This window comes from Anthonomus grandis, chromosome 5 (genome assembly GCF_022605725.1).
Source record: "Anthonomus grandis grandis chromosome 5, icAntGran1.3, whole genome shotgun sequence".
Lineage (NCBI taxonomy): Eukaryota > Metazoa > Arthropoda > Insecta > Coleoptera > Curculionidae > Anthonomus > Anthonomus grandis.
In genome coordinates this window covers 32937755-32965521 of record NC_065550.1, presented here as the reverse complement: position 1 = coordinate 32965521, position 27767 = coordinate 32937755, and the positions used below count along the sequence as shown (strand labels likewise).

At 28.6% G+C, this 27767-nt stretch overlaps 1 protein-coding gene across 11 annotated transcripts in view; it reads left to right on the top strand.

The window, feature by feature from the left end:
- Nucleotides 1-27767, top strand: part of LOC126736713 (eye-specific diacylglycerol kinase) — a 289431-nt gene that overhangs the window by 94189 nt on the left and 167475 nt on the right. For all 11 annotated transcript variants that reach the window (XM_050441217.1, XM_050441218.1, XM_050441223.1 and 8 more), the window contains one exon: nucleotides 15346-15469. In XM_050441217.1, coding sequence (XP_050297174.1) covers nucleotides 15346-15469 — 124 coding nt within the window. The remainder of the gene's footprint in view (nucleotides 1-15345; nucleotides 15470-27767) is intronic.

The window sequence follows — 27767 nt, the reverse complement described above, 5'->3', positions numbered from 1 at the left end:
TTTCTTCCAGGTTTTCTAGGTAATATCAGGCAAATTTATTCTTTGAAAACAGGTTTTTTTATGAGTGTCTTTTATCAAAAATTTCAGAAATATTTTTGGGGTAATTTTGAAACTATTTTTTCAAAAATCGTGATCCTTAAACTTTAAAAGATCCTTAGAAATGCATAATTTAAATGGCTATGATTCACTTTTTAATAATTTCTTAATAAAATTAATTTTTTCAACTGAAATGTTATTCCAATTGCCTGGACGAAAAAAAAAACTATTCCTGGAGCTTAAAACATTGGACTATCTGGAAAAAAAATTAAAAATTAACCAAATTCCTTTCCTGCACAAGGAAATTCACCTCTCCAAGCATGATCTTCATTTACACTCACAATATGCACTATATCCTGCTCATTTGGATCAAATCCACTAATTAAACTGTAATATACACCATTTCTTGACAATTTAAAAAATTTAATAAAGCCTCAAAAGGTCTGCAGATCGGGCTTAAAAGAGACCTTTTTAAGATGTAATTCAGACATTACACGCTCTAAAGTTGGAAAAGAGGGATTTTAAGGGTAAGTTTCAGGAGTCATTTAAATTTTAGGTCTACTGTAAAACGCTTTATAGTTGTTGTACAAATTACAGGGATTTTTTAATTTCCCTGAATCTTTAGGATGTAAAAAAATAAATAAGTGTGAGTCTTGTCCATTTAAGTTATGCATAATTTCGAAAAATAGAGCTCGTTAAAATTGCTTAATACGTTACAAGAAATACAAAAAATCATGATTTTTTCTTGAAAAATGTACATGCTGATTAAAAATCATTAAATTAATGTTATATTTAATGTATACTTAAAAAACGAACATAAATATCGGACCTCAATGTGGCTCCGAATAAGAGAATATCGAAAAAGCTTTTTATTTAAGAAATATTTGTAATGGTCTAAAATTTGCATTTTTGCATTTAATTTTTTTCAACAAAATAATCCATCCAGTTAATGACAAGCAAACTTTAAATGGTTATAACTCTGAAACTATACATTCTTAAAAAAATGTTGTAATATGACTGTATAATAGATTATGTGATCGATACAAATAATTTTCGTATTAGATCGGGTCATTTAGAAGGTCTACAACTTCAGGGTCAAATATCTCAATTAATATCGAGTTTAACGACTTACAAATATACATAGAGACTGTTGGGCAAGGAATTTTATTGCAAATAGACTTTATTTGATCGTCATAGGTTCAGTAGATCAAGAGATACCGACTGTTGACTTCCAGGGCGACGCTCCTAGCTTCAACTATATTGGTCATAAATCGCATTTGATTTTTTTGACATAAATGAGCGTCAACTCTATTAAAATTTCGTATAATTAAAAAAAAATATTCCTTAAAGGGTTTTTTTTACGAAACAAATACCTACAAATAAAAATTGTCTATAAACCCATATAGAGCAACTTCTATTAATTTTTCGGAAACTCTGTTTATACCGAATCGACCCATATTCTATATACGTTTTGGCTCCTTTGTTATCTGGAACATATTATCAACCCAAAGGATCAATAATTTCATTACACAATCCCTCCTCCACCTCTTCGAAAAACAAAAACATAAATAAACTTCTAATCCGGATGTGAATAAAACAAATATGACAGCTACGTACGACCCTTTTAAACTGGATATGAAAAGGATTAAGTTTCATTTTAGTGTCGCTTCGTATCCAGTTTAAAGCTTATGATGTTCCTCCAGGGAGTTTCCTTGTTCCTGGATTTCTGTCAGAGATTACGTAATTGATATTTCAATATAATTTCTCGTTTACGAATAGCTGCAAAGGCGGGCTTTACTACCACGAGATTGAGCATATATCTTAGTAAGGGATGAATTCGAAGTTATTGCTAGCTTTAAGTTATAATAGGAATGTATTTTTCTCCCCTAACGCACCCTGAGAGATTTTTTTTGAACAAAATATTATATATGTACATACAGACAAAACTCTGCGTGTTTCCATACATTCGTGCGTATATTTCACTTCGCGTGTTCCACGCGTCATATATTAAAACTCAATTTCGCGACATTTAGGTGAAAATCCTTAACAATAAAGAACCCTTAAACCCATCCCCTTTTATAGGTTGTTCATAAATTCTTAGAAAGTTATTTAGCAACTCTCTGTCGAAGTTCAATCCCGTCGTCTTAAAAAGCCCTCATCCCTTTAAATCCTCACCCCGACTGGATCTTTATTGAGGCCTCGCAAACAAGTAGCAACCTCTCTCTCTGTCTCTCGCTCTGGTTCTGGATTCGGGTAATGACGACTCGTTTATTTTATTGCCGATTGTTTGAGGTTCGTTAGGGGCACTGACCTTTACGATCATCTCTCCCTTTAAAGGTTAAAATGTGTCTGGAATAAGCTGGAAAAAATTATTGTTTTTTATTAAGGTTTTGTTAAAAAGTATAAGTTTCCAGGCAGTTAAAGTGATTTCTTGTGTAGTTCAAGTTCCTGAAATAATTTCTCTTGTTTCCTGTGTTTCCAGAGCTTAATTTTTTCCAAGGAATTTGGTTAATTTTTAATTTTTTTCCAGATAGTTTAATTGATTTATCCAATGCCTTAAGCTCCTGGAATAGTTTTTTTTTTTGTCCAAGCATCTGGGGGTAATTTTTAAATTCTTTTTAGGCATTTGCGTTTTAAGTTCCTAGCATAAAAATTAATTTTTTCCAGGGATTTTGGTAAATTTAATTTTTTTTCTAGATAGTTTAACTGATTTCTTATAAGGTTTAAGCTCTTTGAATAACTTCTCTTTTCTTCCAGACATCTGAAGTAATTTTTAAATTTTTTCCAGGCATTTTAAGTGATTGTTCATGGGTTTCAAGTTCCTACAATAAAAATTAATTTCTTCAAGGGAGTTTGAATAATTTTTGATTTGTTTCCAGATAGTGAAACTGATTTCTTATATGTTTTAAGCATTTTTGGGAATACATTTCCCAAATTTTTGTGGCAATTTTGAATTTGATGACAGTCCCACTTTATGGAACACTCTTAAAAATCGGATTTTCAAAATAAGTCTAAAATTTACCTGGAATAACATTTCAGTTGAAAAAATCAATTTTATTAAGAAATTAATAAAAAGTGAATCATGGCCTTTTAAATTATGCATTTCTAAGGTTCTTTAAAGTTTAAGGATTACGATTTTTGGAAAAATAGGTTCAAAATTATTCCAAAAATATTTCTAAATTTTCTGATAAAAGACATTCATAAAAAAAACTATTTTCGAAGACTAAAATTTGCCTAAAATTACTTGGAAAGGAAAACCTGGAAGAAAATAAATTTTATTAAAAATTAAAAAAAAAGTTAACCGCATCTATTTAAATTATGCATTTTTAATGAATTAAACTGAAAGATCATCAGAATTTTCTGGAAATTTTGTGTCAATTCCACCCCATGAAACACCCTTAAAGAATCTCATTTTCAAAGTCCAAAATGTGTCTGGAATAAAATAACATGCGCAAATTTGAAAATTTTATTATATTGAGAAATTACTAACAAATAAATCGTATCCATTTAAATTATGCACTTCTAGTGATTTTTATAGTTGCCGGACTTTTCCAAAAAATACCCATGTTTTGTGGTAATTCCATTCAATTAAAAACCCTTAAATAATTCATTTTCAAATGGTCAAATTTGTCTGAAACAACTAGAAAAGTTAAACAAATATATTTTTATTAAGAAGTTATTCGTGTCCATTTAAATTATGCATTTCCAATAAAATGTATTCAGTTGAAAGAATACTGAGATTTTTGGAAATATAGTTGCCAAATTTCTTTTTTCGTGACAATCAACCTAGCAAGGAAATTTTACTAGTAACACCATTAAGAACCCATTTTTCACAAATTTAATTTTTTACCAAAATTTTAAATATTTTCAAAAAATTCCAACCTATAGTGAAAACTCTTATCTTCGAGAACTAAAATGCGTCTGGAATAATCTAAACAGTCGAAAAATTTCTCTTTATTAAGGCTTAAATAAAAAGTGAATCGTGTCCATATAAATTATGCATTTCTAAAGGACCTTTTCAAGTTGAAATATCGCGATTTTTGGAAAAATAATTCTCAAATTTTCCCAAACAAATCCTCAAATTCTATGACAGTCAACCTACATCAAAAAAATCAATTTTTGATTTCTAAATATGTCTGGAATGACTTGAAGGCCTGAAAATATTTTTTTTCAAATTTATTAAAAGGTAAATCGCTTCCGCTTAAATTATGCAACTTTTTACAAAAAAAATCTGAACTGTACCCACCCTAAGGAACACCCTTAAAAAAACATTCTCAAAGGCTGAAACATATCTGAATAAATCAGATCATCATTCTAGGAAGTTGAAGCCTAGAATTTCAGCAAATTTATTACTCTACTGCCTCAAAACACTGGAGGAAAAATATCGGGCATAGAATTTTTAAAAAGAATCCTAAAACCAAGAAAAAACTGCCTGGAATAAACGAAAAATCATGAATTTATTCTTGCAGGCAGTTCAGACTTAGAATTCAAGAAAATTTGCTATTTCACTATCTGAAATTTAAAAAAAACTGCCTGGAATAAATAAAAATGATAAATTTCTTCTTTTAAGCCAAGTCTTGTTTTTCCCAATTTTTTCCAAAAATAATTTGAAATTTTTGTGGAATGAAACATCTTTTAAGATCCAATTTTTAGAATCCAAAATGTGCTTCCAATAACATAGTAAGTTGAAAAAAGGCTTTTTGTAACGGTTTATTATAAGGTGATTCGTAGACATTTAAATTATGCATTTATAAGGATTTATTTTCAGTTGAAGAATCACCACGATTTCTGGAAAATAGTTTCGAAATTTTTCCTAAAATATTCTCAAATGCAGAAAAACCCGACCCGTAAAATCGACCCGTAAAATAACCCATTTTTAAAGATTAAAGTGTGCCTGGAATAACCTGGAAAACTAAAAAAAATTATATTTCTATTAAAACTTTAATAAAAAGTTAGTCGTGTCCATTTATATTATGCATTTTTAACTGTTTTATGAAGTTTTTTTTGCAATAATGTTACTAAATGTATCTAAAGAAAAGCATAAATTTTATGGAAATCTCACATTGCAAGATACATTAAAAAAACTGAAAAATTTATTTTTATAAGTGAATCGTACTCATTTAAAAAATGCTAAGGAAAAAATTATGGAAAAAAATTATGCCGGGAGCAAAAATATATTTAAATTATAGTTTTTTTATTATTCTAAGGATTTTTATTGACTCCAAAGATCACCAGATTTTTTTGGAAATATCGTTTCCAAAAAAAGTCCAAAATTGTGTAACAGCTCTACTCCATAGAAGATTTTTGAAAAAAAAAATGTCCAAGGGTAAAATAAGCCTGAAATACTTTACTAGATTATTAAAACAGGAACTATATCCATTTAAATTATGCATTAAAGTTCGTAATAATTGAAAATGTAGTCCTAAGGGCTTTCTCCAATGATGGAGTGAGAATTCCACTAAAGTTTACCTAAAAGCACAAGTTATACATGGAGCAAATGAAACATAAATCCCGCTTATTAGGAGATAATTACCTAATGACTCATTATCTGGTTAACGGTAAATCAACGGTTATTATTTGTATACGGCTTAGCCGAACAATCTGGGAATTGCGGCAAATTGTTCAACTAATTATCCATAAATTGCAGTTTAGAGTTAGTTGGATTAGGATTAGTTGGGTGCAATTAAATTTTAAGTTTGGTGGGTCACACTGGTATATTTTGGTCAAAAACATGAAAGGTAAACTTGAAAAAATTCAATCAGTATTAAGGCAAATCTATGATAAACTTGGGGAAAATTAGTTAGTAAGACTATTTAGGTATTAATAAAAATATCAAACGATAAAATGGAAATTAAGGGATGAAATGAGTATAAAACGTAAGACAAGTGCAGTATCAATTAATAAATGATTTTCTCATATGTTCCAGTCCCAAGCCATAAATCCAAATGTTCCATTGAAAGTTCCACACATAATTCATCGATTCTAATTTTCTAAATCCCATTCGCTATCACGGTTCGCCTCAAAAGCAGATTGGAAACTTAAGATTTACGATGATCCGCGTAATAAAGGGATCTTTCTGGTAAATCCGCTGTTTCTTCTTCTTTGAGCGAAATCGCTTAATTTTATTAATTGGACCGCCCAGAAACAATTAACGTAAAAGTCGATCCGTTCCGTTGAAATTTAACACACTCGCGAGCCAATTAAAAGCGATCTAAAAATAAAATTTAATTATGTCGCCCTGGTAATTTTATGAAAACGTTGCGATACTTTTGCGATCCTAAAATGTCCGAAATGGAATTTATCCACTTAAATTAAAACGTAAATTCGATTTCGGTTAACCGAAAAACAAGAAACTAGAGTTTGGTGTTTATTACGGTTCGACGGAGAAAATTTCTAATTTCATTTGGGTGTTTTTTTTTTCTGGAAATCTGATGACGTCAATTCGACGTTCGTTCGGGTCCTGGTCGATATAATACATTTTGGGGAATGTTCTTTATTAAGTTAAATAATTCAATTTTCATTATTTTATTTCAGTAAGATAGGTGCCAAATCCAATTACAGAATGTCAATTTTTGTATCATTATTCAAGTGAACATTTTCTTTCACCCAAATAATAAATTAATTTTTAGTGAGTGTTTCTTTTTTTCACTGAAAATATGTCATCAATTTAACGTTCGTGTCGCAGTTGATTTAATTTATTTTGGAAAATTATTTTTTCCAATGATTATATCTAGAGTGATAGGTGCCGAATCCAATTACAAAATGTCAACTTCTATATTATTTAAAGGCTAAGAAATCATAGGGCAAAACACAAAAGTTTTTAATTTCTGTTAATGGATTATTGGAGTCAAACATCTGTTTACGTCATACATTTCATCATAGAATTTCCTGACACTTATGAAGGGCATTTAAAAATTTCGCTTAAATTGCCCAATTGAGAGAGATGGTGTATGCATCAGAATGTCGTAATTTTATTGGTACATAAGGTGCTAGTATTGAATTACTAATCCATTAATAATGAAATAATGATAAGTGGAGGTTGGTTGAACTTAAATGCATATTTTAAATGTATATGGTTCAGTTTTTAATAATCTCTTAATCAAATTATTCCAGGAACATGGAACATATGAAAAATCCCTGGAAGAATTGGAGGTTGGGTCAAACTTAAATGCATATTTTAAATGTATATGGTTCAGTTTTTAATAATCTCTTAATCAAATTATTCCAGGAACATGGAACATATGAAAAATCCCTGGAAGAATTCCTTTTTGGGTATTTTTTTTTTCTGGAATTCTGATGACGCCAAATCGGCGTTCGGGTCCTGGTCGATATAATACATTTTGGAGAATATTCTTTATAAAGTCAAATAATTCAATTTTCATTATTTTATCTCAGTTAGATGGATGCCAAAATCCAATTACAATTTTTTCATAATTTATTTAAGAGAGTATTAACGAAATATTTAGTAGGTAGAAGGCATTCGAACGTTTAGAAAAATGACGGTAGACATAGAACATCTGTTTATGTCATACATTCCATCATAGAATTCAACACGGAGGGCATTTAAAAATTTCGCATAAATTGCCCAATTGAGAGACAGGGTGTGTGCGTCAGAATGAAATAACGCATTGCACATAATTAAATATTCAATTTATTAACTATAATGAACAAATGATAACTGGACGTCAAAGGAATGGAACCAGTTACAAACGTAACAGTGCATTACAACTAATTAAATATTTACTTCGATAATTATGTCAAGTCGTAATTTTATTGGTACATAAGGTGCTTTAAAGTATTGATTTACTAATCCATTAATAATGAAATAATGATAAGTGGAGGTTAGTTGAACTTTGGGTCAAACTTAAATGCATAATTTAAATGGATATGGTTCAGTTTCTAATAATCTCGTAATCAAATTATTCCAGGAACTTGGAACATATGAGAAATCCCTGGAAGAATTTATAATTCCATTTGGGTGTTTCCTTTTTTTTTCTGGAAATCTCATGACGCCAATTCGACGTTCGGGTCCTGGTCGATATAATACATTTTGGAGAATGTTCTTTATAAAGTCAAATATAGATGCCAAATCCAATTACAGAATGTCAATTTTTTCATTATTTTTTTAAGAGAGCATTAATGAAATATTTAGTAGGTAGAAGGTAGTAGGCACTTGAACGTTTGGAAAAATTACCGTTAGTCGCAGAAAATTTATAATTTCATTTAAATAATAAATATGACGTCAAATTAACGTTCTTATCGCGGTCAGTATCATACACTTTAGAGCCTTGTTTTTTAAAAGGTAAAACAATTCAATTTTCAATTATACAATAAATTTGTTAATAAAATAAGCTTTCATTTAACTTTATTCAAACAAATATTAAAGCTAATGTTACCCATAGATCTTTGACATATTTTGGTACAATCTCTGATATCTTGGGCCGTTTTTTCCAAAAATATAATGTAATTACCTCATTTAAAACTAGTAAGACACTTAAAAGTCATATTGTTAAGGTTAAGGATAAGGTGGATCCGCTCACTTCTTTGGGGATATATGAAATTAAATGCGTTGAATGCCCCGCAGTGTACATTGGACAATCTGGCAGGAAAGTAGCAACGCGTATTAAAGAACATAACACCGATATTGTAGTGAGCAAGTCAGCTTTTGCCAACCACTTATTAGAAAATAGACACACTTTCCCGCCCGAAGAAAATATCAGAATTCTACATAAATGTGATAAAGGTAGAAAGCTCGATCTCTTAGAGACGATGGAGATTAATAAAGCCATAAAAAGTCCCGATTTTGTATGTGTGAACGACAAAATTACGGGACAGAATCATTTTATTTTTAACAATATCATTTTATTTTTAACCTACAACGAGTACCATTGCTACAGACGCAGCGCCATCAAATAACCAACTATAGAACTCCGCACCATCAGAATATAAAAATTTGCAACTAACTTAACTTCACTCTAGTAAATTAATGTGTTTTATTGTAGATGTCACAATGTGTATTAATTATAAAATTTTTAATCTTTATACATATTTGGAATTTTTTGTTTGTATACAATTAGAGTTCATTTAGGTGTATGTATGTGTATCGTCCTATTTTTGGTAAAGGAAAACCTTATTTTTTATTGTAATTTTATTTTAAATTAATAAGTTTTTAAGATCTGATAATGCCCTAACCGGGTGAAACATATGTAACCGTTATTTAAATTATATAGATGCTGTAGATTTTGAGAGTTTTTCGTTCCTGCTTTTGAAGTCAATTTTCATTGCTCTATATTGTTTGATAGGTGCCGAATCCAATTACAGAATGTCAACTTTTATATTATTTAAAGGCTTAAAAATAAAAATTTAATTTTTTTTTAACTAAAAATTAACGAAATAATTAATATCAAAAGTCAGTAGAAGAACTTGTAGTAGAACATCTGTTTACGTCATACATTTACGACACTTATGGAGGGCATTTAAAAATTTCGCATAAATTACCCAATTGAGAGAGAGGGTGTGTGCGTCAGAATAAAATAACGCATTACACATAATTAAATATTTAATTTATTAACTATAATGAACAAATGATAACTGGACGTCAAAGGAATGGAACTAGTTACATTCTGTTAATGGATTCAGCACTTAAACAAATTAATTATTAATTAAAAATGAAATTATGATTAGCAGAAGGTATAGATATTTCATATAAGCCTTAATGGGTTGCATTCTATCTTTATTCAATGTAATATAAAAGGTGTATCCAAATGTATTTTAAGTGAAATGCATGCTTACATTCCATCATTAAATTCAGCACTTGTGAAAGACATGCAGACCAAAATCAAACACGTAAATTTTTTTTATCTCATTCAGACTTACACACGACAGTGAGAGAGAGGATGATGAAAAGTACATTACAAGTAATTAAATATTTAATTCGGTAATTATGTCAAGTTGTTATTTTATTGGTACATAAAGTGTTTTAAAATATTTATTTACTAATTCCTTAATCATGAAATAATGATAAGTGGAGGTTAGTTGAACTTTGGGTCAAACTTAAATGCATAATTTAAATGAGTATGGTTCAGTTTTTAATAATCTCTATAATAGAAATTAAATTTATGGTCTAAGACAATATCAACTAAAAAATGACACAATTTTTTTTAACACATTATTCGTTTATGAGATATCGCTATTTAAAATTTGGTTGACGTCAGTTGGCTCTTGAAGCATCGACCTTAGAGTCTACAGTTAATATTTTTTATTTAATCAAGCTATGATCATTAAGTAAACGTTAATTAAAAAAAAATCTTCTAAACTACTTTTTATAGAAACCTCTAAAACTGTACATTTGTTATTTCATGAGATTTTAGACCTAGAATTAGGGGATTTCTCTAGTGACAAGAACTGACATGAAAATCTCCTGTATCTTTCCTAGTACTCGTTTTCTAACCATCATTGATTAAAATACATTTATAGTATAGTCTCATTTATAAAATAGTCTCTCTGAGGTCCTTAATGTATTTGGTGTTCCCCAGGGAACTTTCGGGTTCATTATTGTTCTTATTATATATGTTACGGTTAGAACCGGAAATTGGATAAACCTGGTTTTAGCCGGTTAGATTGCTTATTATCCAATTTAACTGGGTAAAACGGAAATAAGTTTAATGACTTCGTATCTTATCCGGATAATTCTAGATCTATCCAGTGACCATTGGATAAACGGTACAATTCAAATGTAGGTACAAAAACACTATATACCTGAATTTTTAACAAAAAAAGTTATAAATATTAATGTTTAATCAAAATAATGATAAAATATTACTTATTTGAGCAAGATAAGCTCATTTTAAGTTATATAGTACTCCTGAGGATTTACACCGACATTTTAGTGTTATGCATTTTGCAATGGCAACTTCTATATCCCTGACCACAGGACATAGAATGGCTGGTAGCAATCTGGCAATCTAAAGATTTCTTTTGTGATGACACTTAATCAATGTCCAGAAGTTTGTTCTCACATAATGTGAACTGGTTTCTCGAGAACATTTCTTCGATTGTTTCACTCTCGTTACCTCAAAACAGTCTTAATCAATCTCAAATCACAATTTCAATCATTGAAAGTGCCTTATTTGCAATGGCAAACAAGCCGGCAAAAAATATTAACGAATCGTACCGAACAGTACTCTCTCTTTTTTCTGGTTGACGGATTTAGGTAAAATTTAGTATTTAGTATTTTTCACTAGAGGTGCAAATTTAAAAAATTGATAAGGTATTGACATTTATTAAACGTGATGACAAGTGTGTCATATTGCCTTTTTAATCAACATACTTAAAGAAATTTAAAGATGAAAATTTAAAAGAGACGGATTTAGGAAAAATTTGAATAGTTAAAGAGTCCCACGATGACAGATTTTGTACTAAGAATCTGTCAAATTTGCATTTAGGGATTTTAGTAAAGAGATATGTCATAAATTAATAAGTTACAGCTTATTCAAACGATACATGTTCTCCATTTGCTTCCACTACTGATATTAAAACATAAATTCATCTCTTCCTTCCTATCCACATCATGAATTCTTAATCGGACAGTATCCCCTATATTCCATTGAGGGAGTTTAACACTTGATATTTGCCTAGCTTGGTTTTCCAAGTTGCTTTTAGCTTCATCTCTAATTAAAAGAATCTGTTGTTTTCTATTACAAAATTCACAAATTCCCTTAACCAAGGAACTCTTTTTACTGCAAACCGAGCAAGTTAAAATTTGGACACTTTTGTTTTCCATACTGATTTTCTTTCCATAAAGAATTTCATTAATAATTTTTTGCAATTCTTCCTCTGTTTCGAGACTCTCTATTACCTGTTTAAATAAACCATTATAGTATGAAACATAATCATGCCCTTAACATTCAAAAATGTTAAATACAAGTAATATTTCCTCCATTTTATAAAGAATCGTACCAAAAGTAAATAGTTCCTTACGGAAACGTACACATTCCTAGCCAACGAAGTAAGTTTGCAAAAACATAAAAACATAATCTCGTAATAAAATTATTTAAGGAACTCGAAGCATATGAGAAATCCCTGGAAAAATTCCTTTTTGGGTATTTTTTTCTGGAATTCTGTTGACGTCAATTGGACGTTCGCGTCCTGGTCGATATGATACATTTTGGAGAATGTTCTTTATAAAGTCAAATAATTCAATTTTCATTGCTTTATCTCAGTTAGATAAGTGCCAAATCCAGTTACAGAATGTCAATTTTTATATTATTTTTTAAGAGAGTATTTAAATAGTAATTCCATTTAAATAATAAATATGACTTCAATTTAACGTTCTTGTCGCGGTCAATATAATATATTTTAGAGGTGAAACAATTCAATTTTCATTTTTCTATCTAGTTTAATAGGTGCCGAATCCAATTACAGAATGTCAATTCTTATATCATTTAAAGGCTTCGAAATCGCAGCGTAAAGGATAAAACTACTTGACTAACTTAATGGAAAATTAATGAAAATAATCCATGTATTTATTGGTGAACTAAAGGCTTAAAATTCAGTCAAAGCCATTAAACTAGTTACGTTGTGTTATTGAATTCAGCACTTAAGGAAATTAATTATTATTGAAATACTGATAACCAGAGTAAGAAAATATAGAAATTTCATGTAAATCTTTTTAGGTTTCCCCCTATAATTTAAGTCTAATGCATGATTACATTCCGTCATTAAATTCGGCACCTATGAAAGATATGTAGATGAATATAAATATTCATTTCATTAATTATATCAAGTCTAAAGCTTTATTCAATGTAATAATAGTAGTAAATCCAAATATATTTTAAGTGTATTTGGAAGGCACAGTGTATTTTGTGCACTTTTGGAAGGCATCGAAGGAAAATGAAAAATCCCATTACAAATAATTTTACATTCATTTGAATTATTGTAAGTACAAAGTTAATTTTTTTTTTAATGATAACAAGTCGTTATTTAATTGGTACACAAGAAGCTTGTTTTAGTAGGTGCAAATATCCCATTCTGACATTCTACAATTGGTTTCGGCACTTTGACAACGAATTATAATGAAATAATTAAAAGCAGAAAATCTTTAATGAATGAAAGTCAAAGTAGTTGCATTCTGTCAATGGATGCAGCACTCAATTGCATATTAATAAAATAGTGAGTATCGCAATGTAAAGATTGTCTGTGATTTTACCTTTACTTAATAAGTTACCATAAGAGTAGATTCAAATATATTTTAGGCCAAACGCCTGTTTACATCTTGTCATTGGATTTGGATCCCTGTTTACATTCCGTCATTAACTTCAGCACCTATGAATAACAATGAGATTAGACAAAAAATTGAACACGTTAAATTTTGCCATACATTTGCCCTCGCGGTTATACTCGAGAGAAAGAGAGAGGGAAAGATGAAAGGTGCATTACAAAGAATTATATATTTACTTCGTTAATTACGAGTAAATCAATTCGTTATTTCATTCTTGATTTAATAGGTGCGTATGCCCCATTTTGACATTCTGGAATTAGGTTCGGCACTATGGAAGACATTGAAATTAGTTGAAAAAGTAGACACGTTAAAATGTGACATATGTTTTACAATTCTATCATGGATATACACAAGTTAAAGAAAGAGAGATAGAAAGATGAAAGGGTGCATTCTAAGTAATTATTTATTTACTTCGTTAATTGCGAGTATATCAAGTCACTATTTTATTAGTATATAAAAAACTACAAAGACTTGATTTAGTAGGTGCGTATGCTTCATTTTGACATTCTGTAATTGGATTCAGCACTTAAGGACTATTAATGAAATTATGAATAGCAAAGGATAGTAAAAAGTTATAGTCCATGTAAAGCTCAGATCTCATTCTATCTTTGTTCAATATGATAATAATATGTATATAAATATATTTTAAGTGGAACGTCTGTATACATGCTGCGTTGCATTTGGCGCTTTTTAACATTCTGTCATTGCATTCGGCACTATGAAAAGCAATATTCTTGATTTAGTAAGTGTGTATACTTCTTCTTGGGATTCCACCATTGGATTCGGCACTTAAGAAATGTTAATGATGAGTAAATATTAATGTTAAATTAAGAAATCTTATTCAGTAGGAATAGCTTGCAAATCAACAAAAGAAAAGACAAATCTAGTTATTACATTCCGTCATTAACTTCGGCACTATGGAAGGGTTGAGATAAGTTAAATAAGAAGACACGTTAAAATTTGGCATAAATCTCCCAATTCCCTTGGGATTATATATGAAAGAGAGGGACAGAGAAAGATGAAAGGATGCAATTCAAAATAATTACATTTTTACTTTGTTAATTAAATTAGTTAGTTAGTTGGTACATAAGAAGCTTAAAAGACTTGATTTAGGTAGTAAGGTACATACCCTCCATTTTGACATTCTGTAATTGGCTTCGGCACTAAGGAATTTATTATTAGAAACTATTTATTCAATAAAAGTCAAAAGATGATAATAATTATATGATGTTAATGGATTCAGCTTTCAAGTGAAAATTATTAAAATTATGAGTAATAGAGAGTAAACATAGGTAGGCCAAGTATGATCAATGTGCATGCAAACGTATTTCAAGTCGGAACGACTTATTGACATTCCGTCATTGAATTCAGCACCCAGGGAGGAAATGAAAAACAGAGAAAAACTGAGACTTTTTGTATTGTGTATTCTACTGGTGTCTCCTTGATGCATTTTAAGTGGGAAAGAATTGTACATCTGTAGTAATGTAACACGGTTCCCATTAACATGAACTAATTTCATACATTTCGATTCCGCACCTTGTGCGGTAATATAGGCCCTCAATATAACGCTTTATCATTTAATTGGATTGGCTTGGACACGTGCGGCACCAATGGGCGGTTGTTTTAATTATTTACGCCCCCTGGTGACGTAAATTGCCATTACGTATGAAAATTTTATGCGAACTAGTAATTACCTGGAATTTTTTTCATGCATTCTAATAATTAACTCTTTGAGGGTGTTTCTTTTACGTCTCACGTATGTTTATTCGTAGTCAAGAAATTAATAGAGAAGGAGAAGGTGTAAGTAGGTTTACATAGTTGATAAGTATCGAAAATGAAACGAGAGAGAAATAATAGATGCAAGAAAAGAAGAAGCAGAATGATAAAATTATTAAAGGGGCAAAACAGAGAAATAAAAAAAAATTAAATATTTAATGAGAGAATTATTGGAAAAACTTGGATACCCTATTTCTAAATTTAATGATTTTTTTTTTAAATTGTTTCTAATATTATTTAATAATTATTTTTAGGTGTGTCTATAGTAAGCATCATGGAGGATATATTAGAGGGAGCTTTAAGCTCAAAAACGGAAGTCTTATATCTGATCACTTGGATAGAGTGCGCCCTGTGGCCGGACCCCTACTGAATAACCACGTAAGTAAAATATAAAAAAATAGTCGGTAATTCGTGTCGAATTAAGTTATGCATTTATACCTCGATAAACGAATTAACCCCATAAAAGCTTATCACCCGAACCCCGGGTTATTTTACAACCCTTAATCATGTAGAGATAGTTGACTTGCACCATCCTACTTCCAGTCATTAAAGATCCATAAGGTCGTTAAACCGCTTGTCAAAGTTCGTGGTGGTTATCTCCCGAACGGCGAGGAGAGAAGATATAAAGTGAGACGTTAGTTACACACCCATAAAGGGAATATAATAATCCATGTAGCGTAGCTAATGACCCGTGACCTTTTGGGAGGATGCCCCCATGGGGCCACTTAATTTAAATTAGTGCATCGAGCTTCCGAGCGGGAGATGAAGGGGGTTAACTTAGTTAATATTGGCCCCACAATGGTTATATACAGGGAGAAAAATTATATTATAATTTTAATGGGAAATTTTGTTTTAATAATAATAATAAATGGTAATAAATATTTAAAAAAGGAAATGAACATACTAATACAACGAGCGAAGTTTTCTTTAGACCACTTTTACACTTCGGACTAAAGACCTAGAAAATACCTGTTCAAATTAAGATATTGACGATTTTAATACAACTATAAAATGCTTTTTATAGTTTAAAGCAAGTTCATTATCACATTACTGGCTTCAATGGGGTTATTAGGGTCAAATGAAGAATAGGACTGCGTATCATCGGCATAAGTAACAATCTTGCAATGTTTTGAAGAGGTTATCAAATGCGTAATGTAATAATAATAGAAGTTGAAGTTCTACAAAAAAAATTAGCTTTTCCAAACAATTTAAGATTTAACATTTTTGAAACATTTAAGATAAAACGTTTTTAAAAGAACTGTAAGAATGTAAAGAAAATTGTTTCTTGTAATGAAATGGTCATAACTCAAAAACCACTTAAAATTTAGTTTTGAAAATGTGTACACATATTCCTCAATTAAATTGAGTAAAGAAATATTTCACCGTTTTTTTCAAAAATATTGCAAATTTTTTTTGAGGACCATGATTTTTTTTTAATGAAAATCCACAAAATGATCATAACTCAAAAACCACTTAAAATACAGTTTTCAAAATTAATACGCATATTCCTCAATTAATTTAATTGGATACCTATTTCACCGTTTTTCAAAAATATTGCAAAAAATTAAAAGGAAAAATATTTTTTGAGGAACATGATTTTTTTTTAATGAAAATCCACAAAATGACCATAACTCAAAAACCACTTAAAATACAGTTTTCAAAATTAATACGCATATTCCTCAATTAAATTGATTGGACACCGATTTCACCGTTTTTCAAAAATATTGCAAAAAATTAAAAGGAAAAATATTTTTTGAGGAACATGATTTTTTTTTAATGAAAATCCACAAAGTGACCATAACTCAAAAACTACGTAAAATACAGTTTTCAAAATTAATACGCGTATTTCTCAATTAATTTGATTGGATACCTATTTCACCGTTTTTCAAAAATATTGCAAAAAATTAAAAAGAAAAATATTTTTTGAGGACCATGTTTTTTTTTTATGAAAATCCACAAAATGACCATAACTGAAAAACCACGTAAAATACAGTTTTCATAATTAATACGCATATTCCTCAATTAATTTGATTGGACACCTATTTCACCGTTTTTCAAAAATATTGCAAAAAATTAAAAAGAAAAATATTTTTTGAGGACCATGTTTTTTTTTTAATGAAAATCCACAAAATGACCATAACTCATAAACCACTTAAAATACAGTTTTCAAAATTAATACGCATATTCTTCAATTAAATTAATTGGATACCTATTTCAGCGTATTTCAAAAATATTGCAAAAAGTTAAAAGGAAAAATATTTTTTGAGGACCATGATTTTTTTTAATGAAAATCCACAAAATGACCATAAGTGAAAAACCACTTAAAATACAGTTTTCAAAATTAATACGCATATTCCTCAATTAATTTGATTGGATACCTATTTCACCGTTTTTCAAAAATATTGCAAAAAATTAAAAGGAAAAATATTTTTTGAGGACCATGATTTTTTTTTAATGAAAATCCACAAAATGATCATAACTCAAAAACCACTTAAAATACAGTTTTCAAAATTAATACGCATATTCCTCAATTAATTTAATTGGATACGTATTTCACCGTTTTTCAAAAATATTGCAAAAAATTAAAAGGAAAATATTTTTTGAGGACCATGTTGTTTTTTTAATGAAAATCCACAAAATGAGCATAACTTAAAAACCACGTAAAATACAGTTTTCAAAATTAATACGCATATTCCTTAATTAATTTAATTGGATACCTGTTTCACCGTTTTTCAAAAATATTGCAAAAAATTAAAAGGAAAAATATTTTTTGAGGACCATGATTTTTTTTTAATGAAAATCCACAAAATGATCATAACTCAAAAACCACTTAAAATACAGTTTTCAAAATTAATACGCATATTCCTCAATTAATTTAATTGGATACCTATTTCACCGTTTTTCAAAAATATTGCAAAAAATTAAAAGGAAAATATTTTTTGAGGACCATGTTGTTTTTTTAATGAAAATCCACAAAATGAGCATAACTTAAAAACCACGTAAAATACAGTTTTCAAAATTAATACGCATATTCCTTAATTAATTTAATTGGATACCTGTTTCACCGTTTTTCAAAAATATTGCAAAAAATTAAAAGGAAAAATATTTTTTGAGGACCATGATTTTTTTTTAATGAAAATCCACAAAATGATCATAACTCAAAAACCACTTAAAATACAGTTTTCAAAATTAATACGCATATTCCTCAATTAATTTAATTGGATACCTATTTCACCGTTTTTCAAAAATATTGCAAAAAATTAAAAGGAAAATATTTTTTGAGGACCATGTTGTTTTTTTAATGAAAATCCACAAAATGAGCATAACTCAAAAACCACGTAAAATACAGTTTTCAAAATTAATACGCATATTCCTCAATTAATTTGATTGGATACCTATTTCACCGTTTTTCAAAAATATTGCAAAAAGTTAAAAGGAAAAATATTTTTTGAGGATCATGATTTTTTTTTAATGAAAATCCACAAAATGACCATAAGTGAAAAACCACTTAAAATACAGTTTTCAAAATTAATACGCATATTCCTCAATTAATTTGATTAGATACCTATTTCACCGTTTTTCAAAAATATTGCAAAAAATTAAAAGGAAAAATATTTTTTGAGGACCATGATTTTTTTTAATGAAAATCCACAAAATGATCATAACTCAAAAACCACTTAAAATACAGTTTTTAAAATTATTAGACCTATTCCTCAATTAAATTGATTGCACACCAATTTCAGCGTTTTTTAAAATAATTGCAAAAAATAAAAAAATTAAATTTTTTGAGGACCATGATTTTTTTTTAATGAAAATCCACAAAATGACCATAACTTAAAAACCACTTAAAATACAGATTTCAAAATTAATACACATATTCCTCAATTAAATTGATTAGACACCTATTTCAGTGTTTTTCAAAAATTAAACAAAAAATTTAAAAGAAAATATTTTTTTAGAGTCATGATTTTTTTTTAATGAAAAGCCACAAAATGACCATAACTCAAAAACCACGTAAAATACAGTTTTCAAAATTAATACGCATATTCCTCAATTAATTTGATTGGATACCTATTTCACCGTTTCTCAAAAATAATGCAAAAAATTAAAAGGAAAAATATTTTTTGAGGACCATGATGTTTTTTTAATGCAAATCCACAAAATGACCATAACTCAAAAACCACGTAAAATACAGTTTTCAAAATTAATACGCATATTTCTCAATTAATTTGATTGGATACCTATTTCACCGTTTCTCAAAAATAATGCAAAAAATTAAAAGGAAAAATATTTTTTGAGGACCATGATTTTTTTTTTATGAAAATCCACAAAATGACCATAACTCAAAAACCACGTAAAATACAGTTTTCAAAATTAATACACATATTCCTCAATTAAAATTTGATTGGATACCTATTTCACCGTTTTTTAAAAATATTTCAAAAAATTAAAAAGAAAAATAATTTATGAGGACCATGATTTTTTTTTAATGAAAATCCACAAAATGACCATAACTTAAAAACCACTTAGAATACAGTTTTCAAAATTAATACGCATATTCTTCAATTAAATTGATTGGACACCTATTTCAGCGTTTTTAAAAAGTATTGCAACGAATTAAAAAAAATATGTTTTTTGAGGACCATGATTTTTTTTTATGAAAATCCACAAAATGACCATAACTTAAAAACCACTTAAAATACAGTTTTAAAAATTTGCACATATATTCTTCTCCATTAGACACCTATCTAAGCATTTAAAAAAAATAAAAATTAATGGAATTTTCATTAACAATATGATAAATTTGATGTTTTATATTAAAATAATGAAATATTTATTAAAAGATTACTTTTTTACCTAAAAACCACCTTAACATCCCTGGTCAGTTTAAAATTTTTCAGTTTAAAATTGCTTTTTTTGAGTTTGAGTGCTTGGCATTTACTCAACATTTAAATCATCAAACAAACAAACCCTCTTAATCTGATATTTTTCTTTTTTTTTTATTAATTTTGAAAAATTTACTACTTTTTTATACATTTTTCGAAATATAATAAAAATTATTACCGAAAAGCTTGAAAAGGGTAATTTTTGCGGGAGAAACTTTCGGAGAGCAGAATTTCACAATTTTTCAAAGTTTTATCGACGTCAGGTTTATATTCGTAATTTTTGACGCTAAACTTTGATTTTTTTCAAATAAAACTCCTAAAATTTAGGAATTTTTAATTCTGAAAAATGACGATTTTGGTAAAACTAGTGCCCCAATCCTCAAAATTTTAAAGATTTATTGATCTTCTTAGTCTTTTAAATCCATTAAGACTATCCAGATGGTCTTATCCAGAATAGTTCATGAGATATTGCAATTTATGAGGCGAATTTAAGGATCAAAAAGGGCACATTTTGAAATGTTTGAATAGGGCTGTAGTTCCTAATTTTTTTTTTAGATCCGATTATAATCTTTTTAGAGTTTTTGTATTCTATGAGGTGAAAAGTTGTGTAGATAGTTTAAATAAAAAAAAATATTTTCGTGAAAAATTATAATCTAATGTAATATTTATAATGTAGAAAAATTGAATATAACTATAAGTACAACCCAACACGTTTTACCACAGGATTTATAATTTTTCTTCTCAATATGAATTTTTCACTTTTAACTTCTCTGGAACACAGCATTTTTAGGTTATCTAAAATATTCTTACTTTAGTTTAATTCATTACTTTGATGCTAAATATACATCGATTTTTTTTCAAAATTACATGTGTTTCAAAAAATTAGTTTTTTTAAATGAAAGTTAGTTGATTAATTAAAAACATTGTTAATTAGACGTTTAAGTCATTAACTAATTAATTTGAGAATTTTCAATAATCGTCTTCGAGTCAATTTTCAATAGCAATATGATAAATTTAGAGTTTTGAATTTGAATTATGATATATTAATTTTTTACCTAAAAACCACTTTATGACACCCTTTGACGGTTTTTGAAAGTTTGCTAGTTGAAAATTGCTTTTTGTTGATTTTGATTTTCGTTGAATATGAGTGCCTGGAATTATTCCAAAAATTTAAATTAACAAACAAACAAACCCTCTTAATTTGATATTTTTCTGTTGTGTTCTGATCATTAAAAAAAAATCTTTTATTACTAATTTTGAAAAATATACAATTTTTTGTACTTTTTTTATCAAATATAATAAATTTATTAAAAATGATTATAGAGAAGCTTGGAAAGACTCATTTTTGCTGAAGAATCTTTCGGAGAACAATATTTCAAGATTTTATCATCGTTAGTTCTTCTTTCATCATTTTTAACGTTAAAAGGCTTTTGAGCCGAATTTTGAGTTTTTAAAAACGACAATTGTGGTAAAATTAGTACATCAGTCCTCAAAATTTTAACGGTTTCTTTACGAAGCCACTAAGACTGTCCAGAAGATTGTACCTATAACAGTTCCTGAGATATTGCAATTTTTGAGGCGAATTTAAGGATCAAAAAAGGCAAATTTTGAATAGGTTGTTTCTAAATTTTTTCTAAGATCCGATTATAGCTTGATATTTTAATGTTTTATTTATTTAATTGATTTTTATTCTTATATTCTAATTCTATAAATTTTATTCTTATTTCTTGCTCTTTCCCTCGTCCTTGGCTATTTCTATTGCTAACTTGAGTTTAATTCATTAGTTTGATGCTAAATTTACATGGATTTTTTCATAATGTATGATACATAAGAAAAATGAAAAACGACGAAATCAATGATTGGACAAAATTAAAGTAAAGAAAGAAAGAACTGCAGAGATCTCGTAATATAGACTAAAACTTTACAACAATTATATTTACGATATTTAAAGTCCAGTGCAACGATATATTAGAATGGTCACCCGTCAAAACACCAGCATTCCACCTGCCAAACAATGTCATCCACCTTCTATTTACATTGTTTGAGAAGTAAAATACTGGTGTTTTGATGGGTGACCATTCTAACATATCGTTGCACTGGACTTTACTACTAGATTTACTAGTAAAAAGCTTTTTGAATTTGAAGTTTTCAATATTTTTAAATTTTTCTGAAAGGAAATTAGCTCAATCTAAGAAAGGGAATATTGCGATGATGTGAATAAAGATGTTCTCTGAATAAAATTTTTTCCTTTATGTAACTCGGCTTATTCGTTTGAATAACCTCCAATTTATTTTAACTACATCGGGATGTAGTAGTATATCGGTAAAGCTAATTAAATGTCGCGTATAAAAGCCGATATTTGTGATCCCTTTGGAGAAAACGGGAGGAGGGAGTTTTTTCAGATACGTCACGTAAAGTTTATAATCGGATACAATTAAATTATGCCCAATTAAAAAAATAAATTGGATTTTACAATGGGTTTCGTTTTATTAAAAAATGCGTATACTGAAGTTATTCCTTTAATTTATTTTATAAGTTATGTAGAAAAAATTATTATTTTTTGAACATTTATTATATAAAGAAATAAAAAATAATCCATAAAACGCATTTCAAGCCGAAGTGAATTTTGACAACTTCACCAGGCAGCCTGTCACGTTCAGAGATATTTAGATAATTTAAACTGTTCCAGTTTAAACTTTCACAGAACTTAAAAATATCTTTGAGGGCCTAATTTAACTTTTTAATTAAACCTGAAAGTTACGTTACTTCCCTATGGGGCGACCTTCGCAACTTCATAGGGCTGCATATTGCCATCCCACACTTTAAACCCCTTGCCGAAAACTTAATTAAGCCGACGGGCAGCTTCCATTAATGTGACCGGTTTGGTTTATCGTTGATTTTTCGTAAATTATGCTTAAAAAATTGTGAAAGTTTTTTCCGATGCAGTAAGAGAAATTAAGAGAATTTATTTTGCAAGAGCATATATGAGAGAAATTTCACTTTTCTGGGGGTGCCAAAGAGATTGGAAGAAGCCATAAGTCTGAAATTATATAATTATTACTTAGTAAAATGGTCAAAAGGTATTATTCACTTATTTATATCTTAATACAGATTAAGTTTTAAAAGCGGAAGTGAAATAAGCAAAATAACAACAAACACACGAGTCGCTTTTCCATGAACAATTTCCGGGGTAAATATTGGTTTTCACTGAAAAAGCAGCTGCATAGATATAGTTTCGAAATAATTAAAACAGATGTTTAATAAATTAGTTTAAATTATTCGGTTTATGTCCAATTAAGGTGTGCAAAATGAGTTGGGAATTGGCAAAAAGGGGGATGATTATTAAGGGGTTTTAATGCAATTTATTGGATATGATGCAAGAAATGTATGTGAATCATAAAATTTACGAATCAGGTTGGACAGTTTTTAATAAATATTATATGAATTGATGGTGGAAATGAATTCTTAAATTAAAATATTCGCTTTAGGACGTTAGGACGTTATTTTTTCAGTTAATTACAGAGAAACAGAAATTTCTTCTAGGCATATGGAATCTTCTTTTTTGAGAGAAGAATTTTTAGAAAATTTTTTGTCATTTTTTTTTAGGAAAAACTAGAGTGTTTCCCAATATCTGAAAGAAAAATTTAATTTTTCCAGGCACTTGAAGTCATTAAGAAACAAGTCAAACATTAAAAAAAATTGTATTTCTGAATGTTTACTTTAATTATTGGATTACATTCTTTTAAACAAAAAAGGATATAAAATTTAGTTCAACTGCGTGATATAATGAAAACAAGAAAATGTCGAACATTTTCCAGATAACTGACCACATTTAGGATTTTTCTGCAAGACATCACTTCTTTAGTAAAACAGCCAGAAAGAAGAGCATTAAGAACATTTTCAATTTTAATTAATTTAATAGACTGAGCATGTCCATGTACCAGCTTTTTTCAGTTTGATCAAAAACTATGCGATTTCAGAAGAATACTCATTGGGCATCTTTTGGAGTAAATTCAATTGCCTTTCATTTGACATACATTACGCTCTCGGTGTTTTCTTTAATTAAAGAAATAAAGCAAATAACATTTTTATGGAAAACAACTAGGGGCATCTATAATCCCAGTTTTTCCCAGTTTACTTAAAACCTATGCAGTTTCAGAAGAAAACTCAAAATACATTTTTTGAAGGATACTTAATTGTCTCTCATTTGAGATACATTATGAACCTCTATGTTTTTTATATTAAAGCATAGAGAGGCAAATAACATTTATATGAAAAATAACTAGGGGCATCTATGGCCTCATTTTTTCCTAGTTTACTCAAAAACTATGCAATTTAGAAGAAAAGTCAAAAAATATTTTTTGGAGGCAATTTAATTGCCTTTAATTTGAGATACATTACGACCCTCTGTTTTTATTTATATTAAAGTATAGAGGCAAATAACATTTTTATGGAAAACAACTAGGGGCATCTATGGATTCAGTTTTCTTAATTTAGTTAAAAATTATGCACTTTTAGAAGAAAATTCAAAGGTAGTTTTAAAAAAAAAAAATAATTTTCTTTGATTTGAAATAGGGGCACCTTTGGTTCAAGAAATATAAGTTTTTTATTGGGAATCCATGACTCAACTGCCTGGAAACAAAAATTGCAGTCAAAGTTGCCTAAAATTTGACAGAATTCTGGATAAATTTATCCACCGTTTAACTACCTAGAATTTAATAGAAAATAGACTAATTGGACTTTACTATGAAAAAAATTTTTAAAAATACGATTTAATTCCTGAAAATTCTAAAACGCCAATATGGCTCAACTGCCTGGAATAAGAAAATTAAACTTATAATTTAACGGCTTAAAATTTAATGAAAAATAACTTAAATTGCCTGAAATTTGATAAAATTCTGGAAAAAAATTATCCACGATTCAACTGCCTGGAAACAAAAATTGCAGTCAAAGTTGCCTGAAATTTGACAAAATTCTGGATAAATTTATCCACTGTTTAACTGCCTAGAATTTAATAGAAAATAGACTAATTGGACTTTACTATGAAAAAAATTAAAAAAAAAGATTTAATTCCTGAAAATACTACAACGCCATTATGGCTCAACTGCCTGGAATAAGACAATTAAATTTATGATTCAACGGCTTAGAACTTAATACAAATTACCCTAAATTGCCTGAAATTTGATAAAATTCTGAAAAAAAAATTTTCCACGATTTAACTGCCTAGAAACAAAAATTGCAGTCAAAGATCAAAATTCTGGATAAGTTTCTCCACCGTTTAACTACCTGGAATTTAATAGAAAATGGACTAATTGGATTAAACTATGAAAAAAAATTAAAGAATTACGATTTAATTCCCGAAAATTATACAACGCCATTATGGCTCAACTGCCTGGAATAAGAAAATTAAACATACGATTTAACGGCTTACAATTTAATGAAAAATAACCTAAATTGCTTGACATTTCATAAAATTCTTTTGCAAAAATTGCAGTCAAAATTGCCTGAAATTTTTAAAGTTCTTCATAAATTTATTACTCTTTTCAACTGCCTGGAATAAATTCACTACTTAAAATAATATTCAACTGCCTGAAATATTTGAGGATTCTGGAAAAAATTATCAATTTATGACTTAAGTACCTGGAATTTAATAAAAGATGGATTATTTGGATTAGATGGAAAAATTTACGATTTAGTTTCTGGAAATGTTATAATTCCTTAAGAAAACAGCATCGAAGAAGGACATTTGTAATTATTATCAGGAACTTAAAGACTTTTCTGGATGGTATACATTCATCGAAGAAAGACAGGCTAAACTTATTTCCTGGATGAAAATTATTTATCAATTATTTTTTTTTATTTACAGGAAAACAAGGTTCTACTATCTGGAAGAAAAAAATTTAAAAAATGATCATGATTTTCCAGATAATTGACCTTATACAAGAATATATAAAAGGAACAAATACATATAAAGGTAAAATATTTTTTTTGAAAATTAAAATTAAAAGCTTTGTTAAGATTTTTTAGTCACTCGACCTATTATTTTTTTTTTTAATATTTCAGTTTTGTATGGAAAAACAGGCAAAAACTAACCTAAAATCCCTGGAAAATTTTCCTTTGATTCTAAAACCATTACAATTTTATTTGGAAAATCCATGGGGATCACTTAAGAACATTTGGAAAATCATTATAGGAATCAGTCGGCAACTATTTCAAGATAACCTCACTTTATTTTCATAAGACACTGAAAATAAACTTTCTCACTCTTATTTTATAGTACAGGCGTTCAATATACATTTTTTTTTCTCTTTCTCTTTTCCTATGCATGAGTGTAAATTATGTTTTTTGTTTATTTAGTTGAAATTTAATAAAGAAACAAATTTGATTTGATTGTTTATGAAAGACGCCTGTACTAAAATACCTTTGCCAAATCCGACCAATTAACTTGCAATGAGCGTGAGTGAGACAACGATACTGATGTACCAGTGCCATCTCTCTCGTTTTATAGTTCAAGCGTTTAATGTCGTATTATATTTTTATTTGTTTTTTTCTCTTCTCTCTCCACATATTTAAAATATATTTTTTCATATTTTCGTAATTTCTTTTAAAAGATATTAAAAAAAAATGAATCAGATTATTTATGCAGAATGCCTGACCTAAGGTAGCTTAGTCAAAGTCGACCCAATAACTCGCAGTTGGTCCAAATGAGATAGCGAAACACCAGTGCCATCTCTTTCATTTAATAGTCTAGACGTTTATTCTTATTCTTATACTATAATTTCTATGTTTTTTTTCTCTTTTTGTATCCACATGTTTAAAATATGTTTTTTCCTTTTTTTTTGTAATTTATTTAAAATTAAATGAAAATGTCCTGGACTAAAATAACCTATCCAAAATTGACTCATTAACTCGCAATGCCTTCGAGTAAAATAGAGATTGCGATGCACTAGTTTTAACTCTCATTTTATTTTATTTATATGTTTAAATTATATTTTTTCTTTTTTTTTGGTAGTTTCTTTTAAAAAATAACAAAAAAACAAGTTTGATCAGATTGTTTCTGAAACATGCCTGGACTAAGGTAACCTAGCCAAAGTCTTGCAATGCATGCGAGTGAGATAGAGATAGCATAACACCAATACCGACTCTCTCATTTTATAGCACAGGCGTTCATTATAAATTATTTTATCGCACTATATTTATATTGTCTTTTTCTTTTTTATGCATGGGTATAAATTATGTTTTTTCTTTTTTATTATTTAGTTGAAATTAATTAAAGAAATAAATTTAATTTGATCGTTTATGAGAAACGCGTGGACTAAGGTAACATACCCCAAGTCGTGCGGGTGCAATTCAAGCGAGTGAGACAGAGATAGCATATCACCAATACCAATTCTCTCATTTTATAGCACAGGCGTTTATTATAAATTAATTTATCGCACTATATATTTCTCTTTTTTATGCATAGGTGTAAATATGTTTTTTCTTCTTTTTTTCATTTATTTGCAATTTAATAAAAATAGAAAATTTATTTGATCGTTTATGAGAAACGCCTATATTAAAATAATTTAGGCAAAGCCGACCAATTAACTTGCAATGAGTGCGAGTGTGATAGCGATGTACCATATTTTTCATCATATAAAATATTTTTTTTGAAAATTGAAATTAAAAGCTTTGGCAAGATTTTCCAATAATTCGACCTATTAATTAGTTTTTTTGTATTGTGTTGAAAAAGGGACCTAAAATGCCTGGAAATGGAAAATGTACCGCATGTAAATTACTACATAAGAATC